This window comes from Sus scrofa, chromosome 2 (genome assembly GCF_000003025.6).
Source record: "Sus scrofa isolate TJ Tabasco breed Duroc chromosome 2, Sscrofa11.1, whole genome shotgun sequence".
In the NCBI taxonomy this organism is placed as follows: Eukaryota; Metazoa; Chordata; class Mammalia; order Artiodactyla; family Suidae; genus Sus; species Sus scrofa.
The window spans coordinates 26,076,319-26,094,950 of NC_010444.4; the positions used below are offsets into that span (position 1 = coordinate 26,076,319).

The window sequence follows — 18,632 nt, forward strand, 5'->3', positions numbered from 1 at the left end:
ATATAGTCAAGTTTAGTGACATCTGAAATAGCTTCTCTCTGCACGGTTATATCAGCAACTCAATATATAATTAGGTTCTGTTTCACTTGGTTTCAATTTTTAGGGATCTTCTAAAATTAAACTTTGTTTTAAAATTAGGCAAAATATGTACACTGTTCCAAAGTTAAAGATACAAAAACAAGATATATTCAGAGAAATCTAGCTTCTACTCCTCTTGTCACCACACTGTTCCCTCTATTGCTCTCTAGGTAACGATTTTTTGTTGTTAAATTTTCGTTTTATCAGAGTTTCTGTTGTGGCTCAGTGGGTTAAGAACCCAACATAGTCCCCATGAGGATGTGGATCCGATCGCTGGCCTTGCTCAGTGGGTTAAGGATCCAGTGTTGCTGTAAGCTGCAGCACAGGTTGCAGGTGCAGCTTGGATCTGGTATTGCTGTGGCTGTGGTAGAGGCCTGTAGCTGCAGTTCCGATTCGACCCCTAGCCCAGCAACTTCCATATGCCACATGTTCAGCAGTAAAAAGATAAAAAAAAAATTTGGTTTTATCTTTTCTTTTTAATTTTCCAAATATTGGTACTCCCATTCCTTTCTTCAGTAAATGATACTTACTGTATCTACTGGTCTTCACCTTGCTTTTTCCTTCGAAGACCACTTTACAATAGCAGAATACTGAATAAGAGAATGAAGAGAGACTCTCTATTCTATGATAATATTCTTCATTTCTTTTTATAGTTGTGGAGGCAGCATAAGTTATTCATCAAACTCTGTATGGACCAACCTCTATATTGTTTCCACCTTTTGCTACTACAAACACTGTTGCAGTTCATTTGTGTGTTTTTTCTTATTTTTGCCTTGAGATAGGATCCTTAAAAATAGAACTGCCTCCTGGCCAAAGAGTAAATATAAAGATAACTTTTCCAGGTGTTGACAAATTGTCACCCTTAGGGCTTATAACATTTGGCATTTTCTCCAGCAATGTATGAGGATGTCTGCTTCCCCTACTCCCTCCGTAATCTCATCAACAAAACCACTTGTCAGACTTAAATTTCTCTCAATACGATTGGTAAGAAATTATATCTTAGTGTAATATCAGTTTGTGTATTTCTTATGAGTACAAAGATTAGGTATCTTTTCATATGTTTAAAGGCAATTTGCAATTCTTTTTCTGCAAACCATGTGTTCTTGTATCTTGCCCATTTTCCTGCTGAGGTGATAGTTTTCTTATTCTCTACTTTCAGGAATATTAACCCTGTGTGATAAAAACTGCATATACCCTTTTCCAATTTGTTACTTTTTTTTTAACCTTACTTATTGTGTTTTCAGCCATACCAAAGTTATTATTTTTACCATCAAATTTACTGACATTTTTCTTATTGCATCTGGAATGGAGTAGGGTGTTTATTCCACTTCAAGTTTACAGGAATTCACCAGCTTTTTCCTAGTACTTATACGGTTTCATTTTTGCACATTAAGTATCTGATTCATATGTAACTTATCACTGGCATATCACAAGGAAAAAAAAATCTAATATCATCTTCATTATTTAAACACTAAGTACTCATGTACAACTAAATCTATTTCCTTACTTCCATTCAGTTCTATTATGCTGACTTTTTAAGCACCAATACCAAAGTTTTAATTATAGAGGCTTAATAACATGTATCAGTATCTGCAACGCTCCTCTGCTGCTCTTCTTTCAAGAGTTTTTCTTATTATTGGTATTCTTTCCAATGAAATTTATATCAGTTTGCTTAACTACAGGAAACACACACAAAGAATCATTATAAAGTTACAAATTAACGGGACTGACAAATTTATGATGTGGAAACTGAAAGCTAAGCATAAGAACTAAAACTTGGAAAAAAAGCCTTACAGTAGTTTACTATTCTCTGCTTGTGAAAAGATAACAAACTGAATCCAGAAAACCTTTGTTACAATACCATGAGAATTTTTATTTAACTAATTAAGATTAACCTGCAGGAGTTCCCGTCGTGGCGCAGTGGTTAACGAATCCGACTAGGAACCATGAGGTTGTGGGTTCGGTCCCTGCCCTTGCACAGTGGGTTGACGATCCGGCGTTGCCTTGAGCTGTGGTGTAGGTTGCAGACCCGGCTCGGATCCCGCGTTGCTGTGGCTCTGGTGTAGGCCAGTGGCTACAGCTCCGATTCGACCCCTAGCCGGGGAACCTCCATATGCCACGGGAGTGGCCCAAAGAAATAGCAGAAAGACAAAAAAAAAAAAAAAGATTAACCTGCAAAGGAACCAATTATTGCAATTATATCACATACTGTGTAAACCAGTTGATTGGAAAAAAATCAAAATGATCAAATAACACAGAAATTAATAATGCATTGCTCACCTTCCTTTTTCAGCCACTTTACAATGTTTCCTTCTTCCATCGTAGGAGACAGGGATGGCATTAATATCTTAATAGGATCAGCTGAAATTGAAAAAGAAAAAAGATTAAACACAAAAACTAATGCACATCATGAGGCATCAATAAAATGTTCAAGTAAATTAACATCAAATTTGATTTGAGAAAGAAAATATTCCACAGTCTGAAAGCCATCCAACTGATCAAACTAAGTGTCCAGTAAACAGTGGGGAAACATAAAATTTTTAATTTTTTAAAAATAAAATTCTTGGGGAGTTCCTGTAGTGGCGCAGTGGTTGACGAACCCAACTAGGAACCATGAGGTTGCGGGTTCGGTCCCTGGCCTTGCTCAGTGGGTTAGCGATCCGGCGTTGCCATGAGCTGTGGTGTAGGTCGCAGATGCGGCTCCAATCCCACGTTGCTGTGGCTCTGGTGTAGGCAGGGTGGCTACAGCTCTGATTCGACCCCTAGCCTGGGAACCTCCATATGCCGTGGAAGCGGCCCAATAAATGGCAAAAAGGCAAAAAAACAAAACAAAACAAACAAACTCTTTTTTGGAAATGCTCTTAACTCCTTTTTCATAGTTCCCCAAGTCCTCTATGAATATTTTCAAGCCAGCTGCTTACAATATTAAAAAAAAGTTGATTTATGTTTCATCTTCTGGCAAAAAAAATACTTACAGGTAAAATGACCAAAGGAAAAGATAAATAAGAAAGAAAACTAAGGTTCTACAGCAAAACAAGATTAGACCTACAACAGAATAATCAAGATTAAACTTTAAGAAACTGACGGTGTTTTTTTTTTTCATCCTATACTATTCAAGACTCAAAAGTTCTTGTTGCTGAGTATGTGAAAGGAGAGGTTTGCCTCATCAAGGAAGACCAGGCAAGTGAATCTAAGTGGTTAATTTAATCTCAGGTTGTGTTCCATACCACAATTCAACTGGGGATCCAAAAAGGGTGACTCACACCAGGGTGACCCCTCAATAAAGCATAGCTGCTTTTTCTTTAGACACCAAAAATAGAGACACTCTATATATTTGGCAGGATGTGCTTCCCATAGTCCCACTGTCTGGGACCATACTCAAAGAGCACCCCGCTGTTAGATTAATACTGATATAAAGTTTACACTAACAAAAAAAACAGTTAACAGCATCCTCCAGTGCTTAGCAGTAGCCATAGTAACAAATTACATTTCCAGAAATGTTCCAAAGAACCTATTCTCTCCTCCAATTATTCAACTCTTTGACCCAAAAAAGCAAAACAACATACGACATCTAACAAATTTCACATGTGGAAAAGGTCAGAATAGGGCCTTTTTTTTTTTTAATTGCTGTTTTAGGGTTAAAAAAGGAAATTGAATACTAACGTTAAATGAAATTAAATATTTCCTTTGGGAAACTGAATTAATTTTACTGAAATTTCAAATACAGAGTTTCTATGGCTTCATGGTAAAGAAGTTTTATCTGCGAAGCATTGAGAAGGAAAGCTCTATCCTCCCTCTACTGCTCATTCACTTCTCTCTAAGGCACTGGGAAAAGGACTCAGACAAATATACCCACCTTAGCCTTTTCCTTATTTTAACACCTGCCTCCTACAGGGGACCTGCATTTTTCTTTCAGTTCTTCCACACACTAGGTATAAACGGACCTGCCTTTAAACGGCAGGAAGCAAGCCCGCCTCTCTCTGCTCTTACCATCAGGGCCTACTGGGTGCTGGGAAGCAAAGAGGTTGGGTGTTTGCTTTGTAGGCACATATTCTCCCTCTCAAAGAAAAGCCCGAAGTCTAAATGTGGGCTTGTACAGAGAAGGCCAACTGCACAAGGCCACAGATTTAAGTCACATTTTCCAATTCAACAAAACCATCAGCATTGCAATTGCTACTTGTATCTCCATCTGTCTGATTTTTCTGCCTCTTGCTCAATAGGTACCAAATTATAAGAAGGAAAGAAAAGTAGAATTATCACTCTTAATACACCAACAATGATAGCCCAAACCAAACTCTAAGTCAACATGCCCATTTCATCAATGAAAAAACTACAACCCACTGAAAAGGGATTTGAATTCTGCCTAACTCTCAAGGATATACTCTCCTACACTGTACTATTGTTCTTTATGGATGAGCTTTACCCAAACGGATGATCAATTAATTAATCATTGGGTATTTATAGCCTATTACACAGCAAACCAGACATATCAGTTCATGTGCACATTCTTCATGTGTCCAATAGCCTAATAATCTCTCTCCATCCAAAAGTTCAAACCTGGCATTACAAGACAGAGTATTTCATAATCATATATACAAATTAAATGTATACATCAAATAGACTTCTATGACAAAGAAGCAAAATAAATGGACTTCAATGATTCTATGTCCAGATTCTAACATTTGACAAACACCCAATCGATTCTCTCAAAACAAGGTCTCTCTTCAATATTTTTATACCTTGGTCGCCATTATATGATTAATATTTACTTTGTGATTCTATCTCCTATCATAATCTCTCACCCACAAGACTTTCACATTTCCATTATTCCTGACATTGAGGACATTATGCAACTTTTGCATGTATTATTTTACAAATTACCACATCAAGAGCCTCAAAATTTTTTGTATTTTAAAAATAAAAAACATAATCATTCCTCAGATAGCCACGCTTCCATGGATAAATTGAAATCGTTTCTCTGAATAATGACCATAAAATAGAAAAATTCTGTAATAGATCACTATCCTTCCTCTGAAATAAAGGCGACAAAAACCAAAGAAAGACATTTTGGACATTTCCATTATTCAGTACTATCTCTTGATTGATCACACCGGCTTATTTTGGAGAGTAAAATGTGCGATGCATTTTCTGATTAATCTAACCAATCTATCTTCACATTCTCATGCTAAAACATAAGTATTAATTTATTAATAACAGAACATACTTCATTCTAGTATATCCTCTTTCAACTGGAACGTTCTATGCATCTTTTCCGAATATCTGTTTTTCCAGTGGGAAAGTAATCATATGATCATAGCATCAGTGCTGAATGACAGGACTGCATATAACTACTATCTAGCCTTCATTGCTGCTGTCAATTCTACTGAGATAGTGTAGGCTTTTCCAGACTCCTTGGAGTTTTAACCTATACCTAATTTTGTTTAATTTCATTAGACATACATAGCTCCCTTTTCAAGCAGTATGTCTACCTTCTCCTCTCAAACTGAGAAGGCCTTGAAATAGGCACCAATTACATTTCCTATTCATAACTGAGCAGAATGATAATAAGAATAAAGGAAATGTGGGGTTTTGCTTCACTGGTTATACAGGTTATTTCAACTAGTATTCAAATAATACCCAAAAGTGTATTAGAATTTAACCCTTATGCAGTCGTTTTAGTGTTCTATTTCTTTTTTATCAAGTGAATAAAGTGCAACTAATGGCTTATAAAGTCTGTCCTTCTGTAGCAGTTAAAAAGCTTACTTTTAAATTGTTAAAATAAGGAAAGAAATAATGGCATTTGCAGGCAACATGGCTGGACCTAGAAATTATCACACTAAGTGAAGTTAGTCAGACAGTGAGACATCGACATCATATGCTATCACTTACATGTGGAATCTGAAAAAAGGACACAATGAACTTCTTTGCAGAACAGATAGTGACTCACAGACTGAAAAAGTTATGGTTTCCAAAGGAGACAGGTTGGGGGATGGGGTGATGGGCTGGGGGTTTGGGATGGAAATGCTATAAAATTGGGTTGTGATGATCGATGTACAACTATAAATGTATAAAATTCATTGAGCAATTTAAAAAAATAAACTACAGTAGTGTGTATTTCCAGTTTACATTTGAACATAGGGATTTTAAAAGCAGAGTCTCATAAATTCATCACAAGTCTTACCTCTCTTTTTTCTTTTTTGCCCCACTAGAATGACACAGTAAGTTAACATTTTTGCTCAGTATATTGCTGCTTTTATCTTCCACATCAGGCACTTGAATAATCTATCAAAAATCACTGAATCTTACAGCAGTTTCTCCAAGCAATTCCTACATTTCTTTAAACCTGTTCTCCCAATCTTTCTACAGCCTAATTCTGTCTTCAACTTCAAATATGGTATACTGGTCTAATTCTAATTTCATGTCCTCTCAAATACTTCTTTTATCCCAGGAGTAAAACACTCATACTTCAGCAAAACCCAACAAAGCTTTAAATTGATGATCTAGACATCAAACCTAAAAGGTCCCAGATTAATTAAAAAAAAATTACTATAAGCAAACTCTTAAAATACAAATGTAGAACAAATAGCTTTGTGGCTAATATGAAGTAGACCTAAGCTCCATTACTCTGACTAAATAAAAAGGAAATTCAGCCAATTTACACGTGGCCCTGCTTGAGCGTCATGCTCTAATCCACTTACGTGACTATATACCAAACGCAAAAATCATGAAATAAAGACAGACCGAATGAAGAAATAAATTTCCCAGTACTTTCTTAGTGCAGCTCTCCGTTCCTTACATTCATTTGCTTATTTTCTAAAGGGATGCTGCTCATTGAATCACCTCTCTTTTCAAAGCAAGAACTCATTAAATAAAAATAACCTTTAACACTTCTGCTCAAATAAAACAATTCTGCCATCTGCAGGCCGGATGAAATAAAGCCATATGAAGCAATGTAATTTGAAAATCAACACCAAGGCACAGAATAACATTAACACTAGCGTTTTGAATAAAGGCAGGTAAAGCCATTAAAAAAAAAAAAAAAAAAAAAAAAAAAAAGAGCGCTTGTCATATGAGTCTTCTTTGCTGAAATACTGATTTTGGTGTTCCCTAACCCCTAGCCCAGGAACTTCCATATGCCACAGGTGTGGCCATAACAAAAGAGGGGGCGGGAGGGGGGGAATTGCAAAATAACTATCCTGGGAGAGAAAACAAGAGGATAACACTGATCAGAAGTCATCCACAAATAATATACAAAATAAAAGAGGGAAATGAGCAAATGCCAAAAGAAAGACAGGCAAAATTTGTTGCTTCTATGGAAGAAGATGACTGGGGAAGTAGGGAAAGATGCATCAGACCCACAGTACTGTTTTAACCTTTTTACACTAGTTAACTATTTAAACTATAGGCATATACTATTGTGTTAAAATATTGTATTATTTAATAAAATCATTAACTAAAAAAAAAAAAAACCCTCAACCAGCAACAGTGTACCTCTATTGTGATTTAGAGAACAGACACTGGAGGCAAACTGCCTAGATTCAAATTACCAATCCACCACCCACAAATTACCTAGCCATTCTGTGCCTCAGCGACTGCTTCTGTCAAACAGTTCTATAAGGACTAAATAGAGTTACACATGCAAAGTCGTTACAAAAATGTGATGGTTACACATGCAGTCATTACAAAAATGTGAAGCTCCTTATTGTTATTTATTAAGTCTCAAAAATGTTAGCTGTTTGTTTTTGATAGGCAGCCCAGAGATGGTTAGGAGGGTGGATGCTGCAGGCTCTAGACAGCTGGCGAGAGGGATCACAATATCCTACTTTACAATTCCTTCCTCAGGTAATGAGATGGATACACAGGTTCCTTTCACCTTCCCAACCTAAATGTGAAGGTTTCCTTTCTAATCCTCGCTTTACCTAATCCAGCCATGTTCTCACTGCTGAAGTACCTACCCTAAACTCTTGATTTCTACTTCAACTGTATTGCACACTTGCACACCAAACTGTCATTAATACATCACTGGCGAATGTCTTACCTTCTGTGGTACTGTCCTAACATTCATTACCAAAGCTAAAGGGCAAGTTCGGCATTCAATAAATGCTTACTGAACTTCTGCCACCTGGACCCTAGACCCGTATAAGGCCAGAATCTTGACCTCAAAGGATTATAATTTAAATGGGAAATCGAGACAAATATACAAGTAGGAGGGAGTGGTAGATAAACGTGCCATGAGAAGACAAAGAGCTCTAAGAGCAGAGATTCTAGCTGATGCGAAAAGGAAATCTTGATGTGTGTGCTAGTAATACTTCATTCTCATAAAACCCCAGAAAACAAGTGTTGACAAGATGGGGAGGAATTAGAGCCCTGTGCACTGCTGGTGGGAAATAAAAGAAGGCAGCTTCTGTGGAAAAACAACACAAGGGTTTCTCAAACAAACATGGAATTACCATTTATTTGATCAAGCATTCTCTTTTGGAACTGAAAGCAGGAACTCAAACAGGTATTTGTACATTCATGCTCAGAGAATTATTCCCAACAGCCAAAAGATGAAAACAACCCAAGTGTCCACTGACAGATGAAATGGATAAACAAAAGGTGATATATACATACAATAAGATCTGGCTTTAAAAAGCAGTGAAATTCAGATACCTGCCAGAACATGGATAAAACTTGAAGACGTTATGCTAAGTGAAATAAGCCAGACACAAAAGACAAATATTTTGATTCTGCTTTTACGAGGCACCTACAATAGGCAAATTCATAGAGAGAGAAAGCAGAATGGGGACTGGGGAGGGGGGAGGAGGGAGTTACTGTTTAACGGGTACAGAGTTTCAGTTTGGGATTATGAAAAAGTTCTGGAGACAAGTGTTGACAGGGGCACGACAATGTGAATGATATTAATGCCCTGGAAATGCACACTGAAAAACAGTTAAAAAGGTCAATTCTATATACATTTTACAAGAAAAATAACTTTTAATTTAAAAAATCTGCTAGGTAGAGTTCCCATCATGGCTCATGGCTTGGCAGTAACAAGCCCGATTAGGATCCATGAGGATGTGGGTTTGATCCCTGCCCTTGCTCAGTGGGTTAAGGATCCGGCATGCCGTGAGCTGTGGTGTAGGTCACAGACGTGGCTCAGATCTGGTGTTCCTGTGGCTGTGGCGTAGGCTGGCAGCTGTAGCTCCGATTCAACCCCTAGCCTGGGAACTTCCATATGCCGCACATGCGGCCCTGAAAAGCAAAAAATAAAAAATAAAAAGTAAAAAATAATGAAAAGTAAAAAATCTGCTAGGCGAGGAGTTCCCGTCATGGCGCAGTGGTTAACGAATCCGACTAGGAACCATGAGGTTGCGGGTTCGGTCCCTGCCCTTGCTCAGTGGGTTAACGATCCGGCGTTGCCATGAGCTGTGGTGTAGGTTGCAGACGCAGCTCAGATCCCGCATTGCTGTGGCTCTGGCGTAGGCCGGTGGCTACAGCTCCGATTAGACCCCTAGCCTGGAAAGCTCCATATGCCATGGAAGCGGCCCAAGAAATAGCAAAAGGACCAAAAAAAAAAAAAAAAAAAAAATCTGCTAGGCGAATAAAACAAGGTGAGTGACGGGCAGAGATATTCCAGGTGAAGGAACTGTCCTATGCAAATACAGAAGTGAGAATGACAGCTTAATGTGACTAAGAGTAGAATATAATGAAAATGAAAAATGGGCCCGTAAGTTAAAAATGTTGCGACTACCCCCTTATTGTAGGTGGCCATTGTACCTTCTGGTACCCTAGTTAAGGGGTTTGACATTAAGTAGTAACAGAAAGCCATAAAAACAAGTTTGAGCAAGTAAAAGAAATAATAAAAACTGAACGTGTTTGCAGTTCCACATACACGGCACACACATGGTTTCCAAGTCTGTAACTAACAACAACAAAAACTGCACGTGCTTTGAGATGATCACCACCATAAACCTTGCAGAAAAGCTAAAATAACAGGCTATGGGATTTTAAGTACAAAGTAAAGCGACCCATGGATGTGTGAACCGTTCCCCTTAACTCACGAAGAACACTTGACCTGAGAGACAGAAAAGGTATGTAGGGAGGAGATCCTTCTAAGAAAAGAAAGGAAGGTAAGGGAACCAAGTTGCAGGAGAGGAACCATTTTATTGGTTGATCAGAGAAAGCCTCCTCTGACAAGGTGAGCAGAGCTGAGAGGAAGAAACCATGCAAATCTGAGTGAAGCGCCGGAAACAGAGGAAGCAGCTAGCACAGAGAATGAGCACGGTGTGCTTCCTACGTTGAGAGCCCACACTGGGAGCTCGCGTGCTGGGGGGGGGGGGGGTCAGAGGAGGAGGGTTCATATCACACTGGGCCCTGTCAACCACAGTAAGGACTTGGGATTTCCCTCTCATTCTAATGGGAAGCTCTTGGAGGGTTTTCAGCAGAGGACTAACAGGATCGGATTTATAACTTAACAGAGGCACTCGGAAAGCTACAGGAACAGTCTGTACTGGGCCAAGGGTGGTGGAGGGACATCTACTGGGACACTCCTGCAATACCCTACATAAGAGGCAATGGTGGCTTGGACCTGTCTGGTTGGTAGGAGTAGACATGATGAGGAGTCAGATTACATCTAAAAGGCTGAGCCAGGAGTTCCTGATGTGGTGCAGCAGAAATGAATGAGACTAGGAATCATGAGGTTGTGGGTTCGATCCCTGGCCTCTCTCAGTGGGTTAAGGATCTGGCATTGCTGTGAACTGTGGTGGAGGTTGCAGACGAGGCTTGGATCCTGCATTGCTGTGGTGTAGGCCAGAAGCTGTGGCTCCGATTCGAACCCTAGGCGGGGAACCTCCAGATGCCGTGGGTGCACCCTTCAGAGCTTTAAAAAAAAAAAGGCTGAGCCAACAAGAATTTCTGATTGAGGGCTGTGGCATATGAAAGTCAGGAATCAAGGATGACTCCAATTAGAAGCACAAGAAAAAAACCAAAAATCCAAATTAGATGCCATTGGTCCAAAAAGAAAATTCTTCCCACAAAAAGTGCCCAAAGAGCCTGCATAGACTTGATTCCTATCTATCCAGCTAGTCAAATGTAGACCAAAAAAAAAAAAATCCCATAAAAAAATCAGGTCAGTTATAAAGAGGCTGTGCTTACTCTTCTACAAAGCACTGGCCTAGGGAAACCACACAAGGAAACTACACTGGATTCTTCCAAGTGTAGAGACTACACCTGCAGTCTTGCCCTGTCATAGTGTGAGACCTACCAGACATATACACACAATCCAGTACTGAATTGTTTCGGTGCTATAACCCGGGTATGAGGTGTAATGACAGATGGGTGTGTCAAGTGGGTTTGTGAAGTATCTTCCATCTGCCCGTCCAAATGTACTCGTCAACCCTCCCCACACAACTGTATGGGCTACATCAACAGCCTTCCTTGAGCGTTGGCCTCCAGGTACGTTTAGCCAAAGTGCAGCCTAAGCAGACGTCTGAAAGGAGAGAGGAGAGTGAGGTCAAGATATTTATTTTCCTGGCTCCCTCTTCGTGGAGTCACCCTGGGCCTGGCCAGATCCTTCAACTGAAGAACATAACTCCCTCAGAGCCCCTCTCCACAGGCTCCCTCCTTTCCAGTTCTGTGAAGTGCTCTTTTCCGTGGTTCTTCAAGCCTAAGGGTGGTCACAGCACCTTACTCAAAAGAGGCCCTTAGGACACAGCATCTCTACATCCTAAATTCACAAAAATGGTCACTCGTTAAACTCTCCTCAAATAACTCATTTTTAGAGCATCATCAATTCCCTGCCAGGACCCTAAAAAGACTTACAAGGGTGGCACTTAAATAACAAGAAAAATTTCAAACTACAGGTAAGGTCACTGCATTTGAAGGAACAGTATGAGCAAAAGAAAGAGAAGTACAGACGTTTAGGTAAAGATGAATAGTCTCATCAGCCTAAAGGCACAGGTAAACTTATCCCAAGCCCAGATATAAATCAAGATTTCCAAATTACTGTCTTTGTTGCAGTCATAAATGTAAATGCATCTGAGTCATTTGTTTATAGTTGGAACCCTTATATTAAAATAACATCTTTCTTGTTCTCAGATATGCTAAATACCTGTGCAAAGTAAGCACGATTGTTTTTTGTAGGGAATGACCAAAATGTTTATGGTAATAAGTCAGAGACTAAGTGGCACTTATAAATTACAGAGAGATCTACAAGTTCCCTGGAATCACAGAATATAAAATTCTGCATGTATGCATTTTTTCTGAAGAAATGATACAGCTTTTACCAGTTTTCAAACAGATTTATGCCCCTTGAAAAATCAGGGCTGGTCGATTCTCAGAGAAACTCTTGAATTATAAACTGACCAACCTTAATTCTTTCCTAGAAATGTTTAATCAATATATGAAAATCCTTGAATGCACAAAAGTATCTAATAGATCACCATCTCGAGTAAATGTACCACTTACCAAGCACGAAAAATACAGTCACCATACACTCCATTTTGTTTACAGAGTCTGTTGATTCCTTCCTGCATTTAGGGTCCAATGACATGTTAGTAAAGAGGCTGGCAGGAAGTGCTAGGTATGTCAGCATGGCTGCAGAGCTATTTCCTCGGCCTGAAATAAACACTTCAGAAGATGTTTCTGCTTGCAATATCAGCCTTCTTGGTAATAAACTATGAAATCAAAATTTTACATGAATCCCCATTTATTCTGCCATCTTGAAACAAGGGCAAAAAGAAACCACCACTCCATTTAAGAAGGCAGCAGAAGAATGAACACACACATTAAGAGTTGGAGAATTTACACGTTTTGTCATAAAGGCAAATGAAGCTCTAGACAACAAGAAGGCATATTTAAGAGTCTATCATCTTAGGAGTTCCCGTCGTGGCGCAGTGGTTGACGAATCCGACTAGGAACCATGAGGATGTGGGTTCAATTCCTGGCCTTGCTCAGTGGGTTAAGGATCCAGCGTTGCCATGAGCTATGGTGTGGGTCGCAGACGCGGCTCGGATCCCGCGTTGCTGTGGCTCTGGCGTAGGCCAGTGGCTACAGCTCCGATTCGACCCCTAGCCTGGGAACCTCCATGTGCCGAGGGAGCGGCCCTAGAAATGGCAAAAAGACAAAAAAAAAAAAAAGTCTATCATCTTAGAAAACTACAGAGAGGACATTAACACATACTTTAACTCTTAAATGAACCTATCTTCCTTTATACAGTCTAGAATTTTAGTATCTTAAAGTATTTAAATAGTGATATCATGACTGTTGCTGAAATACTATTTCACAATGTGGATATTACTAAAATGTCTCACTTCTGAAGGAAAAAAAAAAAAAAAAAAGCAGGGGCAAACAACATTTCAGCATGCTGACACTGTTCTGCTGATCCCTGTAGCCAAGCTACACCTTGGCACTGAGGAGAGCTGTGGTTTGGAAAAGGAATAGGATTTGGGGTCAGGCAGCCCCAGAGCTGAAACTGGATTTCTAGCGCCAGAGCATAGCATTAGCTGTGGCGAGTACTGAGTGAATTCATGTAAAGTGCTGAGAAAGGGGCAGGGTACATGGTAAGCTCTCAATAAATGCTACTTACTATTTCCAAACCCACTCTTCCAACTTCTTTCTTGCTGGCAGAGGCCCAATTTTGCTTGGCTGCATCCCCTTCTTGTGAACACGTGCGTTGAGTTAGTGAGCCGACTGTCCAGTGTCCTAGTCTGTTCAGACTGCTATGACAAAATACCTGGGAGACTCTTGGCTTATAAACATTTATTTCTCACAGTTGTGAAGGTTGGGGAGTCTGAGATCATGCTGCTGGCCGACTGGGTGTGGCGGCTGATGAGGACCCGCTTCGTGGTTCACAGACAGCATCTTCTCACTGAGTCTTCACATGGTGGAAGGGGTGAGAGAGCTCTGTGGGTTCTCTTTCCAGGGGCATCAAATCCCATTCATGGGGGCTCCCCTCATGACCTAGGCACTTACAAGGCCTCTACCTCCTAATACCCTCACATAAAGCATTAGGTTTCAACACAGGAATCCTAGAGGGAGGACACAAAGGTGCAGTCTATGGAACCCAACCCTGTGATTAGTCAAAGTCAATTCAATCCGAGACATCCAACAAGAAAGGACCCCTTTACTTGCTCTGTATATATTATCATGTGCATAGTCTCAAAGTAGTCATTTACTTTCTAATCTTGGGCAAACAGCTAAACCTCACTGAGTCTCTATTTCTTCACCTATAAAACACAACCAGCCTTTGCATGCTTCTTTTGATTAGAAGTGAGAGAAGTCAAGTCTCTACAATGCAACCTGGTAAACAGTGAATGCTCAATGTGATGGCTCCTTGGAATGTCCCACTCTCGTATCCCCAATGGAATGTTTTAAAGCAATGTAAATATGTACTAAGTTCTTCCTGATAATCCAAATCTTAACAGTTTCTCCTGCTGCTGCTTCTACTAAGATCTCATTTTACCCCTTCCTATTTTCCCTTAGATGACCACACATCTCAACTAGCGAGCAGACTATATCTGCTCGGCGTAAGTGATCGTCCGTTTTCTCTAGTCAATACATAACCCAAAACAATGAAAATGAAGGACTTTACTGCTCTCCTACTTTAATCAGATCGTCAGAATAGCAGGCGATTCCCAACTCACACTTTCTTTTGAAAGACAATGCCCAAACTGCAGTCTTTGATGGAATCAGCCCTGTGTACTCTAAACTACAACTGACCTACATTGGGTCATCAGCTTCTCTGCCCAGGAAATCTGGAATTAGATCACAGAAATGATGGTGTGCACTTGAACTAAAGTGAAAACACAATGGAGCATAAAGGGCCTGAATCAGCATTAAAGCAAAGCAGGCTGATACGACCGAGAAAGAAAAGCCATGAGTAAGCAGACTGTTATGTTCAAGAGAAGACGAAAATCTCCATTTTTACCAAAAGTTCCCAGTTGTTAAATGTTATCAATAAATTTAATTTTCTTCCAAAATGACATATGGTAGGATTTGGAGTCCTACTACAGACCTCTTTGTCCTTTTACAACTTTCTAGATTTTTACCCTTCCCCAGATATGTTTGTTTAACATCTACATATGCAAGGCCTGAAGCTATATATTGGGTGAGGCCCTATAAACACGGTATCTCATTTATTTTTCTACACACGTTATTTTAAATTCAACATGTTATTCCTCAGGGACAACTTAAGACCACTGTTATTAACATCTTAGTAATTATTAACTCCAAACCAAGCCATCTTCTCCGAAATGGCAGCCATGGAAACAATCACTTAGGGTAGGTTGAAGACTATTTGCAAATGCTTTGCCAATTATGTAAATGTCACATCTGGCCCCCTTTATATCTGCTCTTCTTTTAGCCTGGGAGGGCTACCACCTCCAGAAAGCCTGCTTATGTTGTCCCTTAGCATCCTGAACTTAGTCCCTCAGAGCTCACTGCACACACGACTGAAATCATGCCCTAGTTTTTACATCCCCATAACTTTAAGGATAAAGCTCATACAGAATTTAGGGCTGCCTCTCCAGAAGCTGAACATGACTAAATGGGCCATGTGCTAAAATACTAGGAATCTGTTCCTCCAGCAGGCCACCTACTTTTCAAGCAGCTACCATGTACCTCACATCTGGGGCTCATTCCTTCACTCTGTTTGAGTTGAATGGTAATAGTCTTCGTGAACACTATAGTTGTGTGGCTCTGGGAGTTCCACTCAATTTCTCTGAGGCTTAGTATTCTTGTCGAATAACAAGGAAGATAATGCCAACTTCACTAGGCTTTTGTGAAAACTGAAAGAGATTCTACCAAGTGCTAAGCACATGGCATATGCAGTAGTTCATAAAAACGCTGCCAACAAACATTTTTAAGAAAACAAAACTTCAAGTGACTTCCCACCTGACAGACTTTTAAATCCTGGATGGACATATGAAAGAGGAAATAACTCAATAACTGAACCTAATTCACATAGTCTATAGATGACCAAACAGTTGCTTAATTTTATGAAACCTAAGTTTCCACTATGCTCAGACAAAAAGGAACACCATACATCCATGCTTTATAATGCAAATAGTATAAGGATTGCCACAAGTGTTCATCATGGCAAAACAAAAACCTGTATGTGAAAGGCGAGGAGACAAATTTTGGCTCAGTATTAAGAAAAAAAAAATCCAAGATTTCCCAATAACCTAGAGTTACCCAACAACACACAGCCATCAGCTTATGGGGCAGAGAGAATAAAACGCCCCGCCTCCACCCCAGAGATGTAGTATGTCCTAACCCCAACCTATGAGTATGTTACAACGAGGGGGAATTAAGGTTAAAAAAGAAATTAAGACTGCTAAAGAGCTTCACCTTGAAATGGAGCAAGAATCCTGGATCATCCAGGTGGGCCCAATATAATCACCAGGGATTATATTGGGAGGGAGGCACTAGGAAACACACAGCTTCCTTGGTATTCCTCACAGATGATGTCCAGTTAGACAAGTTGTTCACGGTGTGTTATAGGGTAGGCAAAATGTCATGATGCATCAGTGAAGAATTGCCTAAGAGTTTCCAAAGGCAGCAGTCCTTAAATTGGGTCTCAGGAGAACCCCTGACACTGCATGCACATTTTGGAGTGTAACTACACTTTGCCCCTTTCTCTGTAGAGAGGGTCTAAAACAGTCAAAGATTCTCAAAAGGAACTGTTTTATAAATAAGATTAAGAACACTCTTCCCACAATATTTCTAACACTGAGCTCTTCCTACTCCATGATTTTCTCAGAGAGCAAGTCTCAAAGTGTACTCTATAAACACCAACATAAAACATCAAAATGCACCGAAGGTTGTTTGTAAAATGCAAATTGCTTAGCTCTACCCCAGACAGAATCTCTGGGAGCTGTAGAAAGTTCAATATTTAACAAACTGGAGGAAGGGAAGACAGTAAATTGTAAACACAGTTAAAAACAAACAAAACAAAACAAAAAAACCCACTGCTCCAAGAGGTATTTTTTAAACATTAAGTAGAAAAAATTGAAATAAACTGTTCTCATTACAGGATCATAAAATCTCAGCGCACTCATCATACCCTGTAACTTTGTGTAAATATTCTTCTGTTCTGAGCTTCAGAATATGTGGGCAATGCCTACTGCACCTAATTTTTCATATTACAATTCATCCTGCGGAGGAGTGACTAAAGACTGGCAGAAAATACATCACACTCAAAATCCGCCCCACCCCCATCCTCATGTAAAGAAAAATAATGCAGGGCACACTACAGTATATACCATTAAACACCGTAGGAATTGTGTTAGCTCTGTCAATATCACTACTTAAAGACAACTTTCAACAATAAGTTTTGTAAACAATGAAGAATTTCAATGGCAAATCCAGTTCTACAAGGGTTAAATCATAACCCACTGCAGTTGCCCAGCGACAGACAGTGCAACCTGAGAGGAATTCAGGATGAAGCACTGGGTGTTTTGGATAAAGAGGCCCTTAGATAATTCGAAACACATTTCAAGAAGAATTTTAATGATCCTGAATTCTTATATCTTCCCATTCATAGAAAAATACTAAAACCATTAACCTGAGATATCTGCTCTTTGTGATTAGCAGTAATCTTTTATCAACCTGTATGCCTAACCGCATTTATCTCCTAGCCAAAAAATTCACATACAATCTGGCTTCTCTACCTCTGCAGAGCGGCTGTCTCCCAGGCTAAAATCCTCACTCATATTCTGAATAAAACTTAAAACTCACAACACTTGGGCGGCCTGGCTTTAAGTCGACACTTCTTGGTAAGCTTCTCCCCCTAAATTTCCACTCTTTCAAGCCATGTTTCGCATAAAACATTTTTCCGGACCTATGCCTATGATGCCTAGACATTTACAAATTGAGTCCTTTACCAGTACTCGCGTGAGGCAACCCCGCTGGCCTCTAAGATCTTCCAGTAGACAAGGGTGAAAACAATGAATAAAAACCACTAACGTGACGTCTAAATCTCAGCAAACTTGGGCAACTTGACAACTCTAAAGGAAACTAACAATGACTAGGAAGGGGCTTGAGAGAGGCCGCACAACCCCAAATCCAAGGCAAGGTCACGGAGAAGCCATACCAACCAGGAGGCCAGGGAACGGAGTCAAATTCTCCTAGCTTCCAAAAAACCCTTTGCGGCATGCACGAGGCCAAGTCAGCAGAACCCTCCCCGAGACAAAGCCAAGGGAGCGGGGAGGCTCCGGGCACCTCCACACCCAGGTGCAGGCCCTTAATCAAAAAGCCCCTGCCCCAGGCCCGTTGCTCAGATGCACAGAGGAGCTGAGCGCGTCCCGGCCACTCACCCCAAAGAGACTGCGTGCTGTGATACCATCTCCAACTAGCTCCGCGGCCGAGAGACCATCCAGCAGCTCCCTTCACCAGCCCCGGGCAGTTGCCAAAGCCCAGGAGGCAACGCATCACCCGCGGGTCACAGCCTAGCCTCCAGGAGGCCGCCATCTTCCCAGCCTTCTCGCGGGCTGCCCTCAGCACAGCCTGTTCGCCCAGTCATCAAGGCCCTACAAGGCCCCGCCTCCCACCCCGTTGGACACGCCCCCTGGACG

At 40.3% G+C, this 18,632-nt stretch overlaps 1 protein-coding gene across 1 annotated transcript in view; it reads right to left on the minus strand.

Annotated features, from left to right (window-relative positions):
• Window positions 1–18,577, minus strand: part of PDHX (pyruvate dehydrogenase complex component X) — a 79,942-nt gene extending 61,365 nt beyond the window's left edge. The window contains 2 exon segments of the mRNA XM_003122869.4: window positions 2,359–2,439; window positions 18,375–18,577. Coding sequence (XP_003122917.2) covers window positions 2,359–2,439; window positions 18,375–18,528 — 235 coding nt within the window. The 5' untranslated portion in view covers window positions 18,529–18,577.